Source organism: Plodia interpunctella, chromosome 5 (genome assembly GCF_027563975.2).
Source record: "Plodia interpunctella isolate USDA-ARS_2022_Savannah chromosome 5, ilPloInte3.2, whole genome shotgun sequence".
Taxonomy (NCBI): domain Eukaryota; kingdom Metazoa; phylum Arthropoda; class Insecta; order Lepidoptera; family Pyralidae; genus Plodia; species Plodia interpunctella.
Window position 1 is genome coordinate 11,076,930 of NC_071298.1, and position 18,846 is coordinate 11,095,775.

An 18,846-nucleotide genomic window follows, 5' to 3' on the forward strand; every position below is an offset into this window, starting at 1 on the left:
AGTGCGTGGAATTGGGATGAGATCTTTCACCATTAGGTTCAAGTAACGTTTAGCTTGAATAGTTCGATTTATAAGAATTGTAGATTCAATAAAAGCTATGCAGTATCTGTGCGTCTTTACATGTTATAAAACAAAGGGCATTGCCACGTCTGTCTGTTTGTCTGATAAACTCAAAAACTGATGCATGGATTTTGATGCGGTTTTCACCAATAGTTAGTGTGATTCCTGAGGGAGGTGTATAATTTATTATATTTTTACACGTGCGAAACCGGGACGGGCCGCTAGTAACAAATATAATTAATTTACGCCATAAATACGCACATCTCGTAAATTTAGCTTGTTTTGTCAATTTTCAATAATTATATATTTAAATGAAGACATTAATTTGAATGTGGTCTATTTGTTTTCTTCAGTCATGTCACAAAATAAAAAATACCGCTTCTTTAATTACCACCTGGCGTTTCAATAAGCAATGGTAAAGAATTAAATAGGCTTACAGTAACACCCTGAAGGTCGGGTCTCCCATGTACGTATAGGTTCCTTGCAGCGGGGAGCGCACGGTGACGACGGACTGCCTGAGGATGGGTGACCGCGCCGCGTTCACGAGGGACATCACCGCGTGGCTGTCGCAGCTCGATGGCAGGCATACTCCCAGGTGCAAGGTGCGACGCTGTGGTGAACAGAGAAGTAATTTATTAAGGCTATGATCCACAGGCGATCAAGAGCGCGATTTAGCAATATCCATATTCAAATTCAAATTCAAATCATTTATTCAAAAATTAGACCTTCACAGGCACTTTTTCTCGTCAATTTTTATATTTATAGTTATTTCTCACAAGCTACAAACTACTGGCATTTCGGAACGACCACTGCTGAGAAGAAATGCCGAAAGAAACTCATGTGAACAGTGTTGGTCCCCATTTTTTTAAGGACTAGATGTTACCCGGGGCTTCGCTCCAGTGGGAATTTTGAGATAAAATATAAGTAGTATATTAATCTTGGATAATGTACCTTTCTAATAGTGAAATAATTTTTGAAATCGGTTCGGTAGTTTCGGAGATTACTCGCCTCAAACATACGAACTCACAAACGCTCACTTTATAATAATTGGTAGTATAGATGATGATTTTAAAGCAAGACTAATAAACATATTCATCAAAAAACAATCAACCGAATTGAAGAAGAATTTACCCTCCGAAAATTACCTTTACTTGAAGAGAATATTTATAATAATATAATATTATTAGGACAAATCACACAGACTGAGCTAGCTCCAAAGTAAGTTCGAGACTTGTGTTATGGGATACTAACTCAACGATACTATATTTTATAACAAATACATACATAGATAAACATCCAAGACCCGGGCCAATCAGAAAAATATCATTTTCATGACCCGACCGGGGATCGAACCCGGGACCTCTAGGTTCAGAAGCAAGCACTTTACCACTGCGCCACCGAGGTCGTCGGTCACAGAAGTGTACATATGAAGTGTAACATATTTATATATTCTACACTTCTGTGTTTGGGCAGGATGTGAAATCACCATGTGACTAAACTTCACCTGATAGAACCTGCCTAGTAGATTCATAGCAAATTGGCTGTGACAGACGGTCGGACAGACACACACAGGGATCCTATACGGGGTTCAGGTTTTTCATTTTTTTTTTTTGTACGGAACCCATGCTGCCCTGAACAGTAGTAATACGTACAGTTTTAACGATTTCCTTGACGTCGGTCTGCACGCTGAGCCGGACTGTGTAGAAGGCCGTGAGGAAGGGCGGACTGGAGCCCGACATCGACACGTCCTGCCGCCACTCGCTGAAGATCTGCGAGCCGCTGCTCTCTGAGAACAAACTCTGTTTCAATATTTATCGAAGGGATTCGGCGCCGGTGATTTCCAACGTAGAATTCCCTTTATGTGAATGCGATTGTTGCCTCGCCTACCACCTGCGAAGGTTGTGTATCTCTTAGGCTGTATATCGATAACCACGGGAGGATATGTGGTGGACTTATTTTAGGTCGGGGACCACACGTCGTAAATCTAGTTATACAGGTGCGTTCTGGGATCAGTCTGTGGATCCGTAGCCTAGTTTCGGGATGAAATGTATCCCATGTGCTATTCGACATTATATTCCACACGTGTAACAAATTTAATCAAAATTGGTACAGTAGTTTTTCCGTGATTGTGTCACAAAAATCCTCACCACCTTACACTATCGCGTGTAAACTTGCAACGAACGAACTAAAGACATCAACGCGCGCGCATTCCATACATCACTGATAATATCATTGTGGAATTCTGTTTGCTATAAGACCTTATTGAGGTTAATAGTAAGGCAATTGTTATGGCTACTTACTGGTCTAAATTAATAATGGTTGTATTCAACAAGAAGTTTGTTGCGCCGCTTCTTCTTCGCTTGCGCTTTGGAAGCCGGCAGTAGACTTAGTTTAAGTAATTTTTTTGACGTCAATAAGTGATGTTATATCATCCTAAATTGAATAAAGAATTTTGAATTTGAATTTGAATTTGAACATATCACACATGCTTTTTAACAAATTTTGAAACGAATATTGAGATGAAAAAATCTGGAATAAAACGTGTGTTCGATCATCACTCGATTCCAGATTATTATGTTCACAATTAATCATCATATCCAGTGTGTTATTGCTAACAGATTTTATTCAAGTCGCCTAAAGACATCTGACATGACTTTTACGTCTACTTACCGCCATCTAGTGGCAGGTAGTCGCATTGCACACTAGTGAACTAAACTGTCCACCAGTGTGCAAGTTTCCTCACGATGTTTACCTTCACCGGAAGCAAGTGGTGGTCGATGAAAACTTCTTTTATATGAGTCAGATTGGTATACAAACTCATATGGCACGAGTAGAATACGAACCTGAGACCTTTCGGTCCACAGGCGGGCGTCTTAACAATTACACCACAACCGCTTAAATTCTTCAAAATTAATGTAATTAATCTGATATTTCGACTCGAAAAGAAGAAGGGTCGAAGCAATATTCTCTTAATTATCCACTGAAGCGTAAACGTGATAAATGTGAAAACAATTTCTCACTGAATAGATCCATTAACATTGAATATAGTGAGAAAAAATGAGTTTACAACACATTGTTAAGATTAATTTAATTGAACTTATATCTAGACTGAGTGCACATCCGAAAGTATAACATGACGATTCGCTCCAAATACGCGAGTTACAAATGAAACGCGTGTTTTGTTTCGACAAAAATAATTTATTTATTCACATTTTTAACATCTACCATTGCGTGTTATAAAACTTAGACGATATAATAATTACTTAAGCCATCAAAAACATGCTGTAAGAAACACCAAGTCTCGTTCAGCTTTTCTACCGTAAAAAGTTGTGAGATCCATATATTACCAAGTCGGTTAATTCGTCTAGACCTCACTTAAAGACCTTCTGTCTTATGTTATTACGTAAGTTATTATCACACCAATATTAAAAATCTATTACGTTTTAAGTAGATCGACTATGAGATGATGCAGTCTGTCAGTCGGTCGGTCAGTCCAAACTTATATAGAAGATGAAAAATTGTTCTCCTGTAAATAAGTTTGGAACTAATGTTAAAACTGAGCACCACAGGGGCACGAATTGCAGAAGCTCAGCTAAAATTGCCCCAAAAAGTTAACCGATGGTTTTCATCTGCTGCTTTCGCAATAATTTGCGACAACTAAACTGCTATTTGTAACTTCGTAAATTTATTCAGTGTATTTTGTAAATCGATTTGTTTTTTGTGATAAAAAAAAATAAGATCAAAATTTTATTTATTACACAACAATCTTAATATAATATATATTTTTTTACATTATTCTATAACTAAAAGAAAAAAAAATAAACTAATTAAAACAAACTATTCAGAAAAAAAATGGATACGAATTATTTACATAATAATTACTGCCGCCTGCAGTTCGTTACCTGGAGGAATATTAATAGCAAAATTTTGATTTTGTTTTCACTCTTCCAAGTTTTTACCTCAGTTATGACCACAGATATGGGTGGCCTTTGTTTAATACTAATAATAGAACATTGTCAAAACCAGTTCCGCCCATTACTTGTACCTTTCATACAAACATCTGTATATCAACGGGCTTCATTTAACATTTGCTAGTTGACCTCAATATTTCCAATGACAAAGCTGTTAATAACAAGGGCCTATTCGACCTGATCGATTTTAAGACCTCGAGTAACCTTTCTACTAGACAATTAACTGATAAATAATAATGATAAAACGACTTATTGAAGAATATGACTACGTAGTTGAATATTGAATATACAGGTTGAATATACAGAGGGTGTTAGAGGAGACCCTTGCCCAGCGGCGGGACGGTAGAGGTTAATAAAAACTAAATTAAAAATTTTATTAATTATTATTATTATATATAATTATTAAAATTAGGAAAGTTGCTGGCATGCCCTCGTCTGCTAGACAAGTTTATTTGTTAGACAAATTAAAAAAAAAACACCCGACTTTCAACATTAATTTCGCTACGACTTTTGAACGGCTGAACCGATTTTGTTCAAACATATCTAAGTACCACCGCATAAAAATTTGCTATCAAATAAAAAGCCGCATTCAAATCGGTTTACAGACACACTTAAACTTATAACACCCTTAAATTTCTAAACATAGCTAATAACATTCTCGATTTCTTTTCGAGTTCTTTCGAATAGAAAACCGGGATCAAAATCGATTCAGGCATTTGGCTTAGCTATGATACAGACATACGGAGACACGTTAATCGTCCTCCGTCGTCGGGAGTAAACAACAAAATTTGTGTAGAAAAAGCTAAATTTTAATATAATGTATATAGCTAATTTCATTACTTGCGTGTGCGCACGGCCTCAAATAAAATTTCCCCTTGACCGGGCCGCGGCGCACGGAAGTCTCCTCGGAGACCGTCCGATGCCAATTATACAAAACTAGCTTTTGCTCGCGGCTTCGCGTGAGTTTCCCATGGGAACAGTTACGTTGAAAGGTACAAATGATTTATTTGATATCACAAACTTAAAAAGAACAGAGTTATTATATAAGATTTTATAACGTGTGTTTGTGTTTCAAAAACTTCTCCTCTCGGCATAATGTTTATTTTTCTTTTATTATTTTTTTTTATTTTATGCGGTGTGAATCACAACGCTAGTTCTGCAAGGACAACGTTATAATATTAAAATTAAATCACATAAAGCACTCTACGTCTACGTTTTACGTGTCTCTATTTACAATTTATATGTACGAAATACAATTCGTAATAGTGCAACAGGACATTAATACTGGCATGCGAAAGTTTCACGCAAAATCTACTAGACGTAATATTATGAAACACGGGTACACGGGTAAACTCTGAGAGAACCGTTTAACATTATATGGTCAAAGATTTTTGCCCCCGGTGGAGCCGCGGGCAAAAACGCGTTAGGTGTTTCAATATCTGATTTAGGCCGCATTATTTCCTTGACCTAGAGACCGCGGAAGACCCATTACACAATACTATTGTACTATACATAAAAATCAACATTACACAATACCTACTGTGTAAAACGCATAGGTGTGGACCACCCACAACACTAGTTAATAATATTAATGTGCCGCCACGACATACACATACATACGCGTTCACTGTCTGTCTTTTCTTATCGTATGAACATTATCTTCCTGTCATTCACCTGGCTTCACCGTCCTTGAGCGTTAGGGAACCCACATTTTCTTCACCACTTCATACCAACGGTGTGTGGAATTTTTTGTTTGTACTATTTGGTAAACAGGCGTATTCATTTATTAAAAATACGAAAAATAATAATTTAACAGGCGTACTGTTGTGGAAGTCGGATCGGGCTCCTTGACGTTCAGCCAGGACCGACGGCTGATAGGCAACAGCGTTATAGAAAAGGGTTGACGCCAGAGCAAAAAAAAACTTTTTACACTTTGAAGGTTTGTTTTTTTACGCGGACGCCGGGTTTCGGGTGTTATAGGGGACCATTGTGAGCGAGAGAAACAATTTACCAATTTACGGTAAATTAGCTGGGGTATTCAAGATTTTTAGGCTTTAGGAACACGATGAATGGGACAATAGATCACGAAGTCACACCTTCATTGGACAGCCATGCAAGACATTCAACAAGATGGCAATTTAGTCGGCGTCGCTTACCAAAGTAACGTCATCATAATAGCCGGCCGTTTGCGTGTTATTTGGAAATAACAAAATATTTGTTCTTAATTGGGCCATTCAAAGTAATATATGTCAAACTAGCGGCCCGTCCCGACTTCGCTCGGGTAAAAACGCAATACGCTACGTTCGTACGTTACGCTAAGTTCGTACGTGGAGATTTGAAGAGATTTGAGATTTGATTCGTACGTGAAGAGTTGAAGAGTGTGACACGGGATACTTTTTACTGCGGAGGGAGCCGTGGGCAACAGCTAGTGATATAATACTTATGTAACTGTATGTAGGAAGCCTTGAAAAGTGACTGTCCGAGCAAACATAAGCAATTTCATCCAAATTGTAGCGTTTGTCATTATGAGCGTAATAACTAATATTTGTCAACAGTTTCTGTGAATTTATATTAGTTTTGATTACCATTTTGTAATACAACTCTTGAAATAAATTTCTTCTTTTAACCCAATATAATCCTGCAATATATCGTCATGCTTGCAAATAGTATGATAATTAGTGGAGACGAAAAGTAGGAAAGCGGGCATTGAGGCTCAACGGCTGAGAAAGAAACCTGGAATATGCTCAGGTGAGAAATAATCTTGCAATATAGGCGTGTGATTCCGAGGTAAAATAGGACCACTCCATAACTTCCCTAAAATAATTCCATTTAATATCATGCTTAATATGAAACTAAATAATTCCACAACTTACTTTTTGAAATTGTACCACTCAATTAGTTTTTAACTTGAGAAACTCCTCGACAAAACCAACTTATAATTTTTTGGTTCCAAATTGTAATACCTTCTGTTTTCTAATTGATTTAGGGTGCAAAGTTCGGGCACAAGCACGTGGATGTCGTATATACGACGTGGTCAGAGGGATGTATACCCTCAGTATATAATCTCTCTCCTGGATTTTTCCTGGATCCTTCCTTGATCGTTTGGTGTGTGAGCCCAGTGTCCGCTTTCAAACTTTTTCTTTTTCAATTCGCACGGCATCCGACCGATGCCGTGCCGACCATCCTTCTTTACAACGTGAAGCCAGAAGTTTTTGGGTTGGCTATATCCATGCTATATTATCTTGTAGGGAGTTAAACTCCATGGCAAAGGAGAGATGTAATGGAGACCGCTCCACCGACAAGAGTTCTTCAATTCTTGATAACGATACCCACCAAAAACATTGTCATGTAAAAATGTTGCCAAGACGAGTCTAGTTTGCTTCACAAACTTTACACTTTAGTCAAAATGTATGAAAAAGTGATCAGATCTCATGTAGCGAAGATTATTAATTTATGCGCCCTAACTTTACCAAGAATGAAGTAGTGGTGTAATGGTTAAGACGCCCGCCTGTGGATCGAAAGGTCCCAGGTTCGAATCCTACTCGCGCCACATGAGTTTGTATATCAATCTGACTCATGAATAGTAGTTTTAATCGTCAACCACTTGCTTCCGGTGAAGGAAAACATGGTGAGGAAACCTGCACACTGGTTGATTATATTAACTTGTGTGTGAAATGGAGAAGGAAATGGCAAACCACTCCATTAATAATGCCAAGAAAGTTGTTGTGTGTGTTTCACTCCACGTAACAACCACGACCCTCAGCCATGAGGAATACGACTGTGAAGAAGAAGAACTTTATCAGACCTAACTTCACACGTTCTACGTTCTAGTTAAAACGTGTAGCTTGCCCGTTTCGTTACTTTAGAAATAGAGAACGCATTCGTTATGTTATTTCTAGAAATCTAGGGACCAACACTGTTTGAATGAGTTTCTTTCGGCATTTCTTCTCAGCAGTGGTCGTTCCGAAATGCTAGTAGTTTATAGCTTTGGTAAACATCATTTAATTTAGAATATGATGTGAAAAAGTGCCTGTGAAGGCCTAATTTCTGCATAAATGATTTGATTTTGATTTGACGGTAGCAAAACGGCCAAGCTACACGTTAACTAATCTGGCATTATCCAAACCGTTTCGACAAAACGTTTCGAGAAAAGGTAGGTAGTGCCCTTGCGCTTCGCTTGGCTCGTCTTGGCGGAGGCACTCCCGTGCCCCTTGATTCGGGCCGTCCAACAGTTGTTCCCCACATAGTACATTGCTATGTATGTACTTACTGTTGTGACTGGGCGGTGCGTGTTGCTCGTTCAGGATCCGGCAGAGCTCCGCCGACCCCGTCCAGTAGTTGTTCCCCCAGTAGAACATTGATGTGTATCGACCGCTCGCGTCCTCCACTGCGAACAAATAAGTTGGTTAGGATATTGGTTCATCGAATTTATGAATTTGGTCCCTTTTATATCTTTTACTATGTTTTCTCGAAAGCGTGGTGGTGTAATGGTTAAGATGCCTGTGGATCAAAAGGTCCCAGGTTCGAATCCTACTCGTGCCATATGAGTTTGTATTCAAATCTGACTCATATATAGTAGTTTTTATTGACCACCACTTGCTTCCGGTGAAGGAAAACATCGTGAGGAAACCTGTACAATGGTTGATTATTATTAACTTGTGTGTGAAATGGAGAAGGCAATGGCAAGCCACTCCATTAATAATGCCAAGAAAGTTGTTGTGTTTCATTCCATGTAATGACCACGACCCTCAGCCATGAGGAATACGACTAAGAAAAAGATACCTTTTACTATATTTTACCTTATAATATCTAAATAAATATTACTAGGTTTTGCCCGCGACTTCGCCCGCATTTAAATAGTCCGCATATAACTTATTATAATTTCGGGTTCTAAGCTATATATCGCGATGATACCTATACAAAATTTTAAGTTAGATCATCCGCTATACAACCGCGAGAAAACCGCATCAAATTCTATCCAGTAGTTATTACGTTTAGCGCGAACAAACATAGCAGTTTTAATTAATTGATAATATATAATTGTATTAATTTGATGCGATTTTCTCTCGGTTGTATAGCGGATGATCTAACTTAAGATTTTTTTGCTGTAAACATGTGCAAAACTTGTTTTAATACGTATTTTAAAATAAATGCGAAATACAATCAAGCTTTAACCTGACACATCGTTCAGTTAAATCATTTCCAATTAACGCCACCTTATTAACTTGGCCTCGTAATTCGTAAAAGATCGTTTCGACTTGAACTTGTAAAGCGTATTTACCGCAACAACTTCAAAATTACTTTCGTCAATGAAATGATTGCATCCGGAAGCTCATTCTTACGGAACGTAAAGGTCATGTTTCGGTAAGATATTTCAGCTTTCCGTGTTGTGGGATGGCTGCCCGAACCTATATTTTTAAGGCAAATGAAGTAAATAAATTTATATTATACTTTAAGTTCATGGCATCGATTAATTAACCTTTACATTGCCCCTTGAACTTACAAGGGTACAAGATGATTTATTGGGAAAGTTATATCGACCTGCGTCGGCGGCGTACACATGTAACCTTATACCCTGGTAAAAAAAATATTTGGGCTTCACCCCAACTGAGCTGTCGACTTATTATATATAATTATGACTAAGTAGTGATTAATAGGCGATGGTGCAAAAGTAGGAAAGTTTAAGAAAGTAATCGCGCTTTAATAATCTTCAAAGAGTATTACAATTTATATTATTCAAATTTAAAATTATATTTTCCACAAATAACTTTCATTTAATATTTTTATTAAATGAAAATATTTGTGGATAACACATATATAATATAATATACAATTACAACACATATATGATAACGAAATTAATTTAAAAATAAAAACATATTTACTATATAATTTAGCACTTTTAAACACAAAATAGAATTAACAATAAATATGTACACACAAAATTATATTAAATTCAACTGTAAATAATTAAAAATAATTTGTTAAACAGCTCTAAGTAGATTAATCTCGGAGCGGACACCAAAACTCAAATTATAAAGCTAATAATAAACCTTGGTCTGGCAACCCCGATAGCTGACTCGAAGAGAGGTCTGGGGATGGATGAAAGAGACAACAATATATGTACCTACAGTAACTATCTATAGCTTCATAGCTACAACACTGTCTTTACCCATCTTCATCGCAAATAATGGCCGTATTGTGTCTGCACCCCGGAACCTCAATTTGCTGCGCTTTTTCCATGACATTTCCATTCCGTTTCCGCTCGGTGATCGAAGTATTGTGCCGTCAACATGTTTTCTCCGATGAATCATCAAATATGAATTACACATTAAAGGAAGTGTCATTTACTAAATCGATTCAGCGGTCCAATGATTTTTAAAGTACCTACTGACTGAATGTTTTGAAGTCCATACCATTTAAGACTGATCTCTGTTAAAATCTGTGAACCATTCCTACCAGTAAATTAATCAACCAAATCGTTAATTTGTGAGAAGGGGTACATATATATAGATAGTATAATGTTATTACATAGCTCTGTTTTCTGTCTGTCAGGCATACAAAAAACATTGGTCAATATTAGTAGGTACTCTAAAAAAAATAATAAACATATATTATATAATATAAAATTTTATTAAATATATCTGAAATGACAAAGTAATATTCAAATTATTATAATAGACAAATTAAATAATATTGACAATTTTAATTTGTCACTATTGAAGTATTGTAAATTATAATAGAATTTTGAGTTAGCAGATCACGGTACTTTTGGAACAGTTCCTTGAAAATCTCTGATGGGGTGCAGGTTAACTGGTAACCCTATGATGGCCAGTGGTCTTCTAAACTTGTATCTGTACCTTTACTATAGCACTTTGTATATAAGGCATTTTGTAACAGTATAATGAATCTACGCTTAATGGGTACGTGTTACGCTATAATGTAATTTACGCTTAAAATCTTAAGTCCATACATATACTTTTCGATTCGCGTTGTTTAACCCGTTGAGTATTTTTATCCAATTTTCTGCATAATCGAGCGCTGAATAATTATAATGACGTTGACAAAAGGCGCGGTTCACATGGCGTAATCATGTAATTGAATAATTACGGGTCATGGGTCATTCTTCATGTCATGTTTAAGTGAGGAGACGTGGCCGGGCAAAATTGTTAAATTGCTAGAAAAATAAGGCATTGAAACTTTAAAAAATTATCATATTCCGAACTAGCATTGCACGTAGACAGATACGTAGTTTTGGAATTTATCTATATATATTTATTATATATAAAGAGAATAGATTTGTATTTTGGTTTTTTTTTTTGTTTGTAATGAAGAAACTCTAAATCTACTAGGCCTATTTTGATGAATATGCACAGAGATAAGCGAAACCTTCAGGAGTGACATAGGCTATTTTTTATTATAATTATACCCGAGCGACGCCGAGCCGTTAATTATAAATTAATATTACTACAAAACAAAATTAGTTTAAATTAACTGTCGCTCATCTGAATTTACGAGTTGGTCAATGGTGGTCATTTAACTTTAATGAAATTTAAGTGTTTGCAAAATTGTTACGAGAGTGTGAAGTGCAACAACATGCTTGCAATATGCTAAAATAATACCATTATGGCTCTGAGAAGCCATACACACTCTACTACACGTAAATACAGTTACGTAAGAACTAAACTTCATAGGTACGATACGACCAACAAAAGTTAGTGATGTACTTAACTAGCGGCCCGTCCCGGCTTCTCTCGGCTTAAATATACATAATAAATTGTACAACGCAACCTTCCTCAGAAATCACAGCATCTATATTGGAAAAAATCACAAAATTGGTAATTTTTGAGTTTATCGCGATCATATTAACAGTGGTCTGTCTGTGACGACAGGGGGACTTCTTTTTATAATATGCAATTATTTTTATAGACAGATATTTAGTCATACTGAGCATTTTTTTTAAACATACAACTTCCTCATTTCTCGTAAGCAATCTTTTATTAAATGCATAAAAATGCCAAGACAATTTTGTCCGTATTGTTCAAGACTTGCTGTCAAGGCGTCGCAGATTTTTTTTAAAAGTATTTTGGGTTAATATCTAAATCGAAGTGTTGATTTTGTGAATACTTTGTTTGCCCCTTCTGACAGGACAAGGATCACCATTTACATACCATTGTCAGAAGTGGGATGTAGTGCTGGCAGCTGATAGCTTGCTGAGGCAGTCTGTTGAATCATCACAATTGTATGGTTTTATTGAAAATATAGTAGTGTAGTGTTGGTAATAAAATATCACTTTCCCAAATTTATTTTCCAAGTTAATATGTAACATGCCCGCAATTTATATTGCATTTTCATGCAATTTAAATTGCGGGCATGTAATATGTGATTGATTAAACCAATAATGTCCATTGTTTCATAACATAATATCAAATTGCATTATGCACGGTTCCACGTTGATGCTTCTTTTGACATATTACTTTGAAATGAAGGATATTGCATACATATTATAGTAGTGACGCCGGAGTATCGATATTTGGTGGCGTACAGTTACGATATCGATAATATTGATTCTGTCAACAGAACGATTTGTATATGATAGAATATACTTAGTATCAATTTTCGTCTGACAATTATCTTTAATGCGCCGTTAAGAATATCACATCCTTACTAATATTATAAATGCGAAAGATTGAATATCTGTCTGTCCGCTGGGCCGATTTTGATGAAATTTGAAAAAAATTAGAAAGAATAAACTCGCGTCAAACATGTTACAGCTGTGTGAGTATTAATTTTATTAGATCTTAAACCGTAGACAGGTTTTAAGGCATGCAACTTGTTTTAAAGCAATTTGGTTCAAGTGTCAAATGACAGTGTAGGGTGTAAATGACTTTCTGTCAAACCATTTTGTTACACATAGAGTGTCGTAGAATTTTTTCACGTCAATATGACGCGGTGGTACCAAACTCCTCGTAAGCTAGCCCGGATCGTGGTTGGCTACATTTTTCAGAATAAATATTTATGTTCAGTTTTAAGCAGGATGCAGTCATTGTGTGACTAAAAATGAGGATATTAAGACATTATTGCGATACGATTACACCTACATACTTACACATAAATATTACACGAGTGCATTGCTGCAACTGTACCCGTACATAACCTAATTAGGTTTTAAATACCCCTGCGTAATTTACATAATTTCGTTTTTACAATTGAATGGAATATTAAAATTTTCCTTTAGGAGTGCAACACTTAAGTTATTACTTTGTACATAAAATTTAAATTCAATTTAAATTTACTTAGTTACAGTCATCACAGCTCATCAATCTACCCAAATTCATTGCAAACTCGCCGCTATTACCACGCCATAGAGGTTCATGCAGTGTAACTTCATGCGCTGTTGACTGTAATAGCTTTTAGTCACAGCTTCTCACCGCTTATATCTTGCGTCCGGGTTCTAAGCAATGTATCGCGATGAAACCTATAGTAGATTTTAATGGTTTTCACACTGTGAAAACCAGTCGTTTTTGCATGATGCGCGAACAAACATGCAGATAGACTTTGCCTTGACTTCTTGCTTCCTTTCCCTATAATTTAACTCATATGTACATACAGACATAGCCCACATGCAGTTGTTGTATCATATACGTATATCATATATAGATATAGAAGCGCAGTGCTAACTATATTACGAGTTATGCCGTTTTGCGCAGTAGCAGGCTATCATATATATATATATATATATATATATATTTATTTGAATCGTTCCGTAAAATTTGAGTTCGAAGAAGTCAAGTTTAATTTAGGCACCTAAAATCAAACGCATTCATACACTAAAAATTACCTCGATGGTAAGAATTTGCGATGCGGACCAGTTTAGGTCGCAAAGTGGATCGCGTTAAGAGATGATTGTAATTTGTAATGGCACCTATCGATTTTGATTATTATCACATGTCAATATATTTTTTACAAGTCCATTTACCGTTTGTTTAACGGAATATTTGTAGAAAACTGTCTGTTAAATAAATCTAGGTTAATTGTAACAACGCTATATTAAGTCCAAATTAAATCTGATTTTGTAATCTAGGGGAAACCGTGACCTGACGCAATTATGGTTAACATCAATACAATGCCAGACATTGGACTGATCTGCGAGCTGGTTCGCTGCGAAAAAATTGCTTTTATTTCGAGTTCAAAGCATAATTAGGTACTTTTTATTGGTATAATTACTCCACCATTAATATCCACCGTAATTTAGATATGGTTTATATAGACTAATATTATAAATGCGAAAATCTGTCTGTTTGTTCCGCTTTCACGGTTAAACCGCTGGACTAATTTTGATGAAATTTGGTATGTATGTAGTTAAAGACCCCCGTTCAAACTAGGCTACATTTTTTTTTCAAAAAATCAAGCCTCATATTACTATAATGGGGGTGAAAGTTTGTAAGAAAATCATCTGTTCCGCTTTCGCAGATAACACGCGGGCGAAGCCGCGGGCAAGAGCTAGTTAAACTATATTTAGAAGATTATGAAATGTACAGAACATTTGGACCTTCGTATTTTATGTCAAGGTGATGAACTTACAACGAAATCGATAGTAAACTTGATTGGACTAAGGGTGGGTTGCACCGACAACTTTAACGTGCGCAGAAAAACGCAACGTACGCTAAATTGTCTAAACGCCAGCGGCGCGTCGGTCAAAATCAACGTCATGTTTGAAGGTGCATCTCACCCTAAGAAAAATAAGAAAAATTTTAAAAAAATGTCTTTTGTGAACATATGCTTTGAGGGAGGGAGTTCCAAGAGCAGGCTGCAACTCACAGACGAGAGGATGCATACAAATGCAAACGTGCCCTCCACATAATTAAAATTATTAATGTAAGTATAGATATACGTTTTAACTAGAACGTAGAGTATGTGAAGTTAGGTTCGGTAAAGTTAGGGCGCGTATATCAAGGATCTTTGCTCAACATGAGATCTGACCACTTTTTCATACATTTAAATTTTTTTTTTACAATGAATCCAAGGATTTTTTTTCAAAATGGAATAGGTAAATATCCAAAATATTTTAATAAAAAAAAACATTTTTTTTTGGCTTCACTTATTTTATTCTTTATACCAAAACCATAAAATTGTGACACTACGCTACAAATATTGTCAATTTTAATGAAAACAATATGTTTATATGGAATACATGAAATGCACTTATATAAAAATATATATTTTGATATGTTTATTTTAAACTAAATTGTGTATAACAATGTACAATAAAATATAACATATCAATAAATATATATAAATATAATATATCAATGTACAATAAAATATAAAATATCTAGGTAACAGTATAAATATATAAGCGTTCAATCAGAACGAAAAGTAAATACCTACATTGTGTCGTATGATGTAAGCGATGACATAAACAGATCCCATTTTAACGAGGGTTTACGATCGACCTCAGCAGAGAAAGTCTGGGCCATCCTGACCTGACTTCCTCCGTGATATTATTGAGAATGTGTGTACAGTAGACTGCAAATGTATCTGTTCAAATCCATCGCAATTTCAACGTCATTCATCGAGTCTACCATACTGATTGCAATAGTTAAAAATATATTAATTTGCCACGGCGCGGGGCGAGCTCTTTATTTGTGCCCTTCATTCGATCTTATCCCGTTATCCAAAATTTCAGAGTATTCTGTGTGACGTATTTTTTTTTTTACCATGTTAACGTGGACTGATTCTATTGTAGTGTACCTAGTAGTTATTATCAGTGCTATTATATAACTATGGACTTAAAAAAACATCATCTCAAATTTCTATACAAGTGCAGTTTATGTTGGATTAACTGCACTTTGTCCCTATATAATTTTGAGTTTGATTACACTTCTAAGGGTCTAAGATCTAGTTAAAAGTTAAAAACCAACCTTGATCCCAATTTTTCAAAAATCTACAAGATCTTCTATATTCAATCAAACGTTTCCACAAAAAAGTGAAGACGCAAATGAACCAAAGATCGTGTAAATAGAATGTAATGTAAACAATAGTTGCGCGCGCGGTGAAAGTGTCCTGCGCTTGCGCAACCCTGGCGCAAGGCATAAGCGGAGTTGCTGGGTCAAGTTTAGGAGTCCTTTTTGGTGACGGCCTACTTACCTTGAATGTATACAAAACAATCGACTTCCCAAATAAACGAGGCGCTTGTTCCATTATTGTTTTTATTTTTCGGTTTTCTGGTAGCCGAGCCATATAATTTTATATTTGTCTTTTGTTTTATCGACAACGACGACACAACATATCATTTGACCAAGTTGACTTTGTAATATGTTTATCAATATTTTCACAGCTCAAAAATCCTTAGATAACATACGAAATATAAATGAGAACTTGAAAAAGAAGAAGTATGGTAAGAGATAAATTAAAGTTTTCATAATAAAATTATCCTTGTCAAAGTCACATTACGTATGACAAAGACAAAGATTTTGGATAACTTATCCAATGATTTTGGACATAGAGAAGAGAAAACAATATAACAAACAAAAGTCACATCGAGAAAATCAAAGCCCCACGATCCTGTAACTTGCGCCACACAACAAAATCATACAAGACATTCCATGCTACATGGTATGCCACGTGCGAAACCTCACTATGACTAAGTGAAATTATAGCTCAAATTTGTTAATGAGGACTCACCGATTTGTAAAAGACAGATTGGATATTTTTTAAACTACAATCAGCGGGATTGAAAAGAGATTAACTTAGCAGTTAGCCAACTGACCCACCACCAGCACAGTAACAAGGCACATGATACATATTATCATGTATATTTTGTCCCGCTTTATCGCTTTCAATATAATTTAGGAGAAATACATTTTAAAATAGGTGTCCTAAAAACTTTGTCTTCGTCAAATTTCAAATTACGCTAGGCAGGTTTCTGGGTTATGTCACTATATTATGTTTTCCTTCGCCGGAAGCAAGTAGTGGACTATTAAAACTACTGTATATGAGTAAAGATATCACTCTCGTACTTTACAATATTTGATATTGACAGAACGAAACAAAACATGCTTAAGCTTAATGTGTGATCTAACTTTTTCAAACTATATATTATGCCAATATCAAATATAAAATTAACTACAGATACACTATTAAGCTATTTGTTAAAATTAAGTTAAATTGAGTCAGATTCGATTGGTACAGTTAAAATGTCATGTTGCGAGACTTGGACGTAAAAATTACAGGATGGGATTTAATGCTGTTTTAATAGTTATATAGCTTTCATCGCGATACGTCGCTTAGAACACGAGATATTGACAATAATAAGTTACCAGCCGCGCCCCGGGGCTTCGCTCCCGTGGGAATTTCGGGATAAAAAGTACCTTATGTGATATTCCAGGTTATTTTCATAACAATCGGTTCAGTAGATAATGCGTGAAGAGGTAACAAACAAACTTACTTTCGCATTTATAATATGAGCGGACGCATGAAACAAATGTGGGCGAAGCCGCGGGCAAAAACTAGTTTATGTGTGACATGTATAACAATTCCATTTAAAAACTAATCTTGTGTAGGAATATTTATAGAATCAAAGAATTTTATCACGAGAGTAGTTTTTCATATTCACAATTTCTTGTCGTCATTATTTCCAAGAAAATATCACTTTAGCATCACCGAGGCTGGTGTCCAGGTGTCCACGGACAAGTAATATAAGAAACAATTACAGTATGTAACCAAACAAATCACCTGTTAGCAAACTGACCTAGTCCAGAGCGAGGCGCTGTCGATACATCATGTGAATGCCGCGCTGTCTCCGTTGCGACAGAGTATAGCACTTAGGATAAGGTTCATTTGATGCTTGATCAGCGGATATTAAGTTATGATAAAAGAAAATGTTTTTATTTTCAGATCCATCCATCATTTCCAGTATCCAGTATAACAGGCTGGAGTTTATTTAACACTAGCTGAAAGCCGCTACTTCGTTCGCGTGGATTCTATGACTCATGTGAATTATAAGTACGAATGTGAGGATGTTTGTTAGTTATGCCGAATCAGCTGGACGGATTTTATCAAAGATTTATTATACGATTGTGATCCGTCGACATCGAAACCACCTTCACCACGTGGAGACACACAGCTTATGTTATTATGTATTCATCATAATCCTAAATTATGAAATAGGTAAGTAAAAATTAATTGTCCTGGAGACTATCTTATTATTTGAAGTTAAAACAAAAGTAAAAATGATATTTGTGTTGTGTTTGAGTTGAATTCATACGTATATCATTAATTTTAATTTGTTATAGGTTGTAAAGTTATTTCTGTGAGCTACACTATCGAATTGGGTTAGCTTGTATAGATAGATGTAAATTGTGTATAAATAATGAATGAATGAATGAATGAATGAATGAATGAATGAATGAATGAATGAATGAATGAATGAATGAATGAATGAATGAATGAATGAATGAATGAATGAATGAATGAATGAATGAATGAATGAATGAATGAATGAATGAATGAATGAATGAATGAATGAATGAAGAATGAATGAATGAAATAATGAATGAAATAATGAATGGATGCATGAATGAATGAATAAATAAAAAATAATGCATTGTTATAATATGTTTTACTTTTGGTTTTTTTTAACCGTCAGATGATGTACTTTTGATGTTATTTGTTCACCGCTGCTAGTAAGTTGAAGCCTATGGTATTTTTTTTAAAGCCGTATACAACATGTGGTATTTTTTCATTAGTACTAAGAATGTGAAAAAAATTTTTTCGTTACCCTCTTTCCGTTCTCAAGCAAACCGTAGCCGTA

At 35.6% G+C, this 18,846-nt stretch overlaps 1 protein-coding gene across 1 annotated transcript in view; it reads right to left on the bottom strand.

Moving 5' to 3' along the window:
* LOC128670372 (uncharacterized) overlaps window positions 1-18,846 on the bottom strand; it is a 45,434-nt gene that overhangs the window by 7,860 nt on the left and 18,728 nt on the right. Inside the window, exons 2-4 of the mRNA XM_053745991.2 lie at window positions 8,302-8,418; window positions 1,713-1,846; window positions 498-670 (exon numbers count right to left, since the gene is read on the bottom strand). Coding sequence (XP_053601966.1) covers window positions 498-670; window positions 1,713-1,846; window positions 8,302-8,418 — 424 coding nt within the window. The remainder of the gene's footprint in view (window positions 1-497; window positions 671-1,712; window positions 1,847-8,301; window positions 8,419-18,846) is intronic.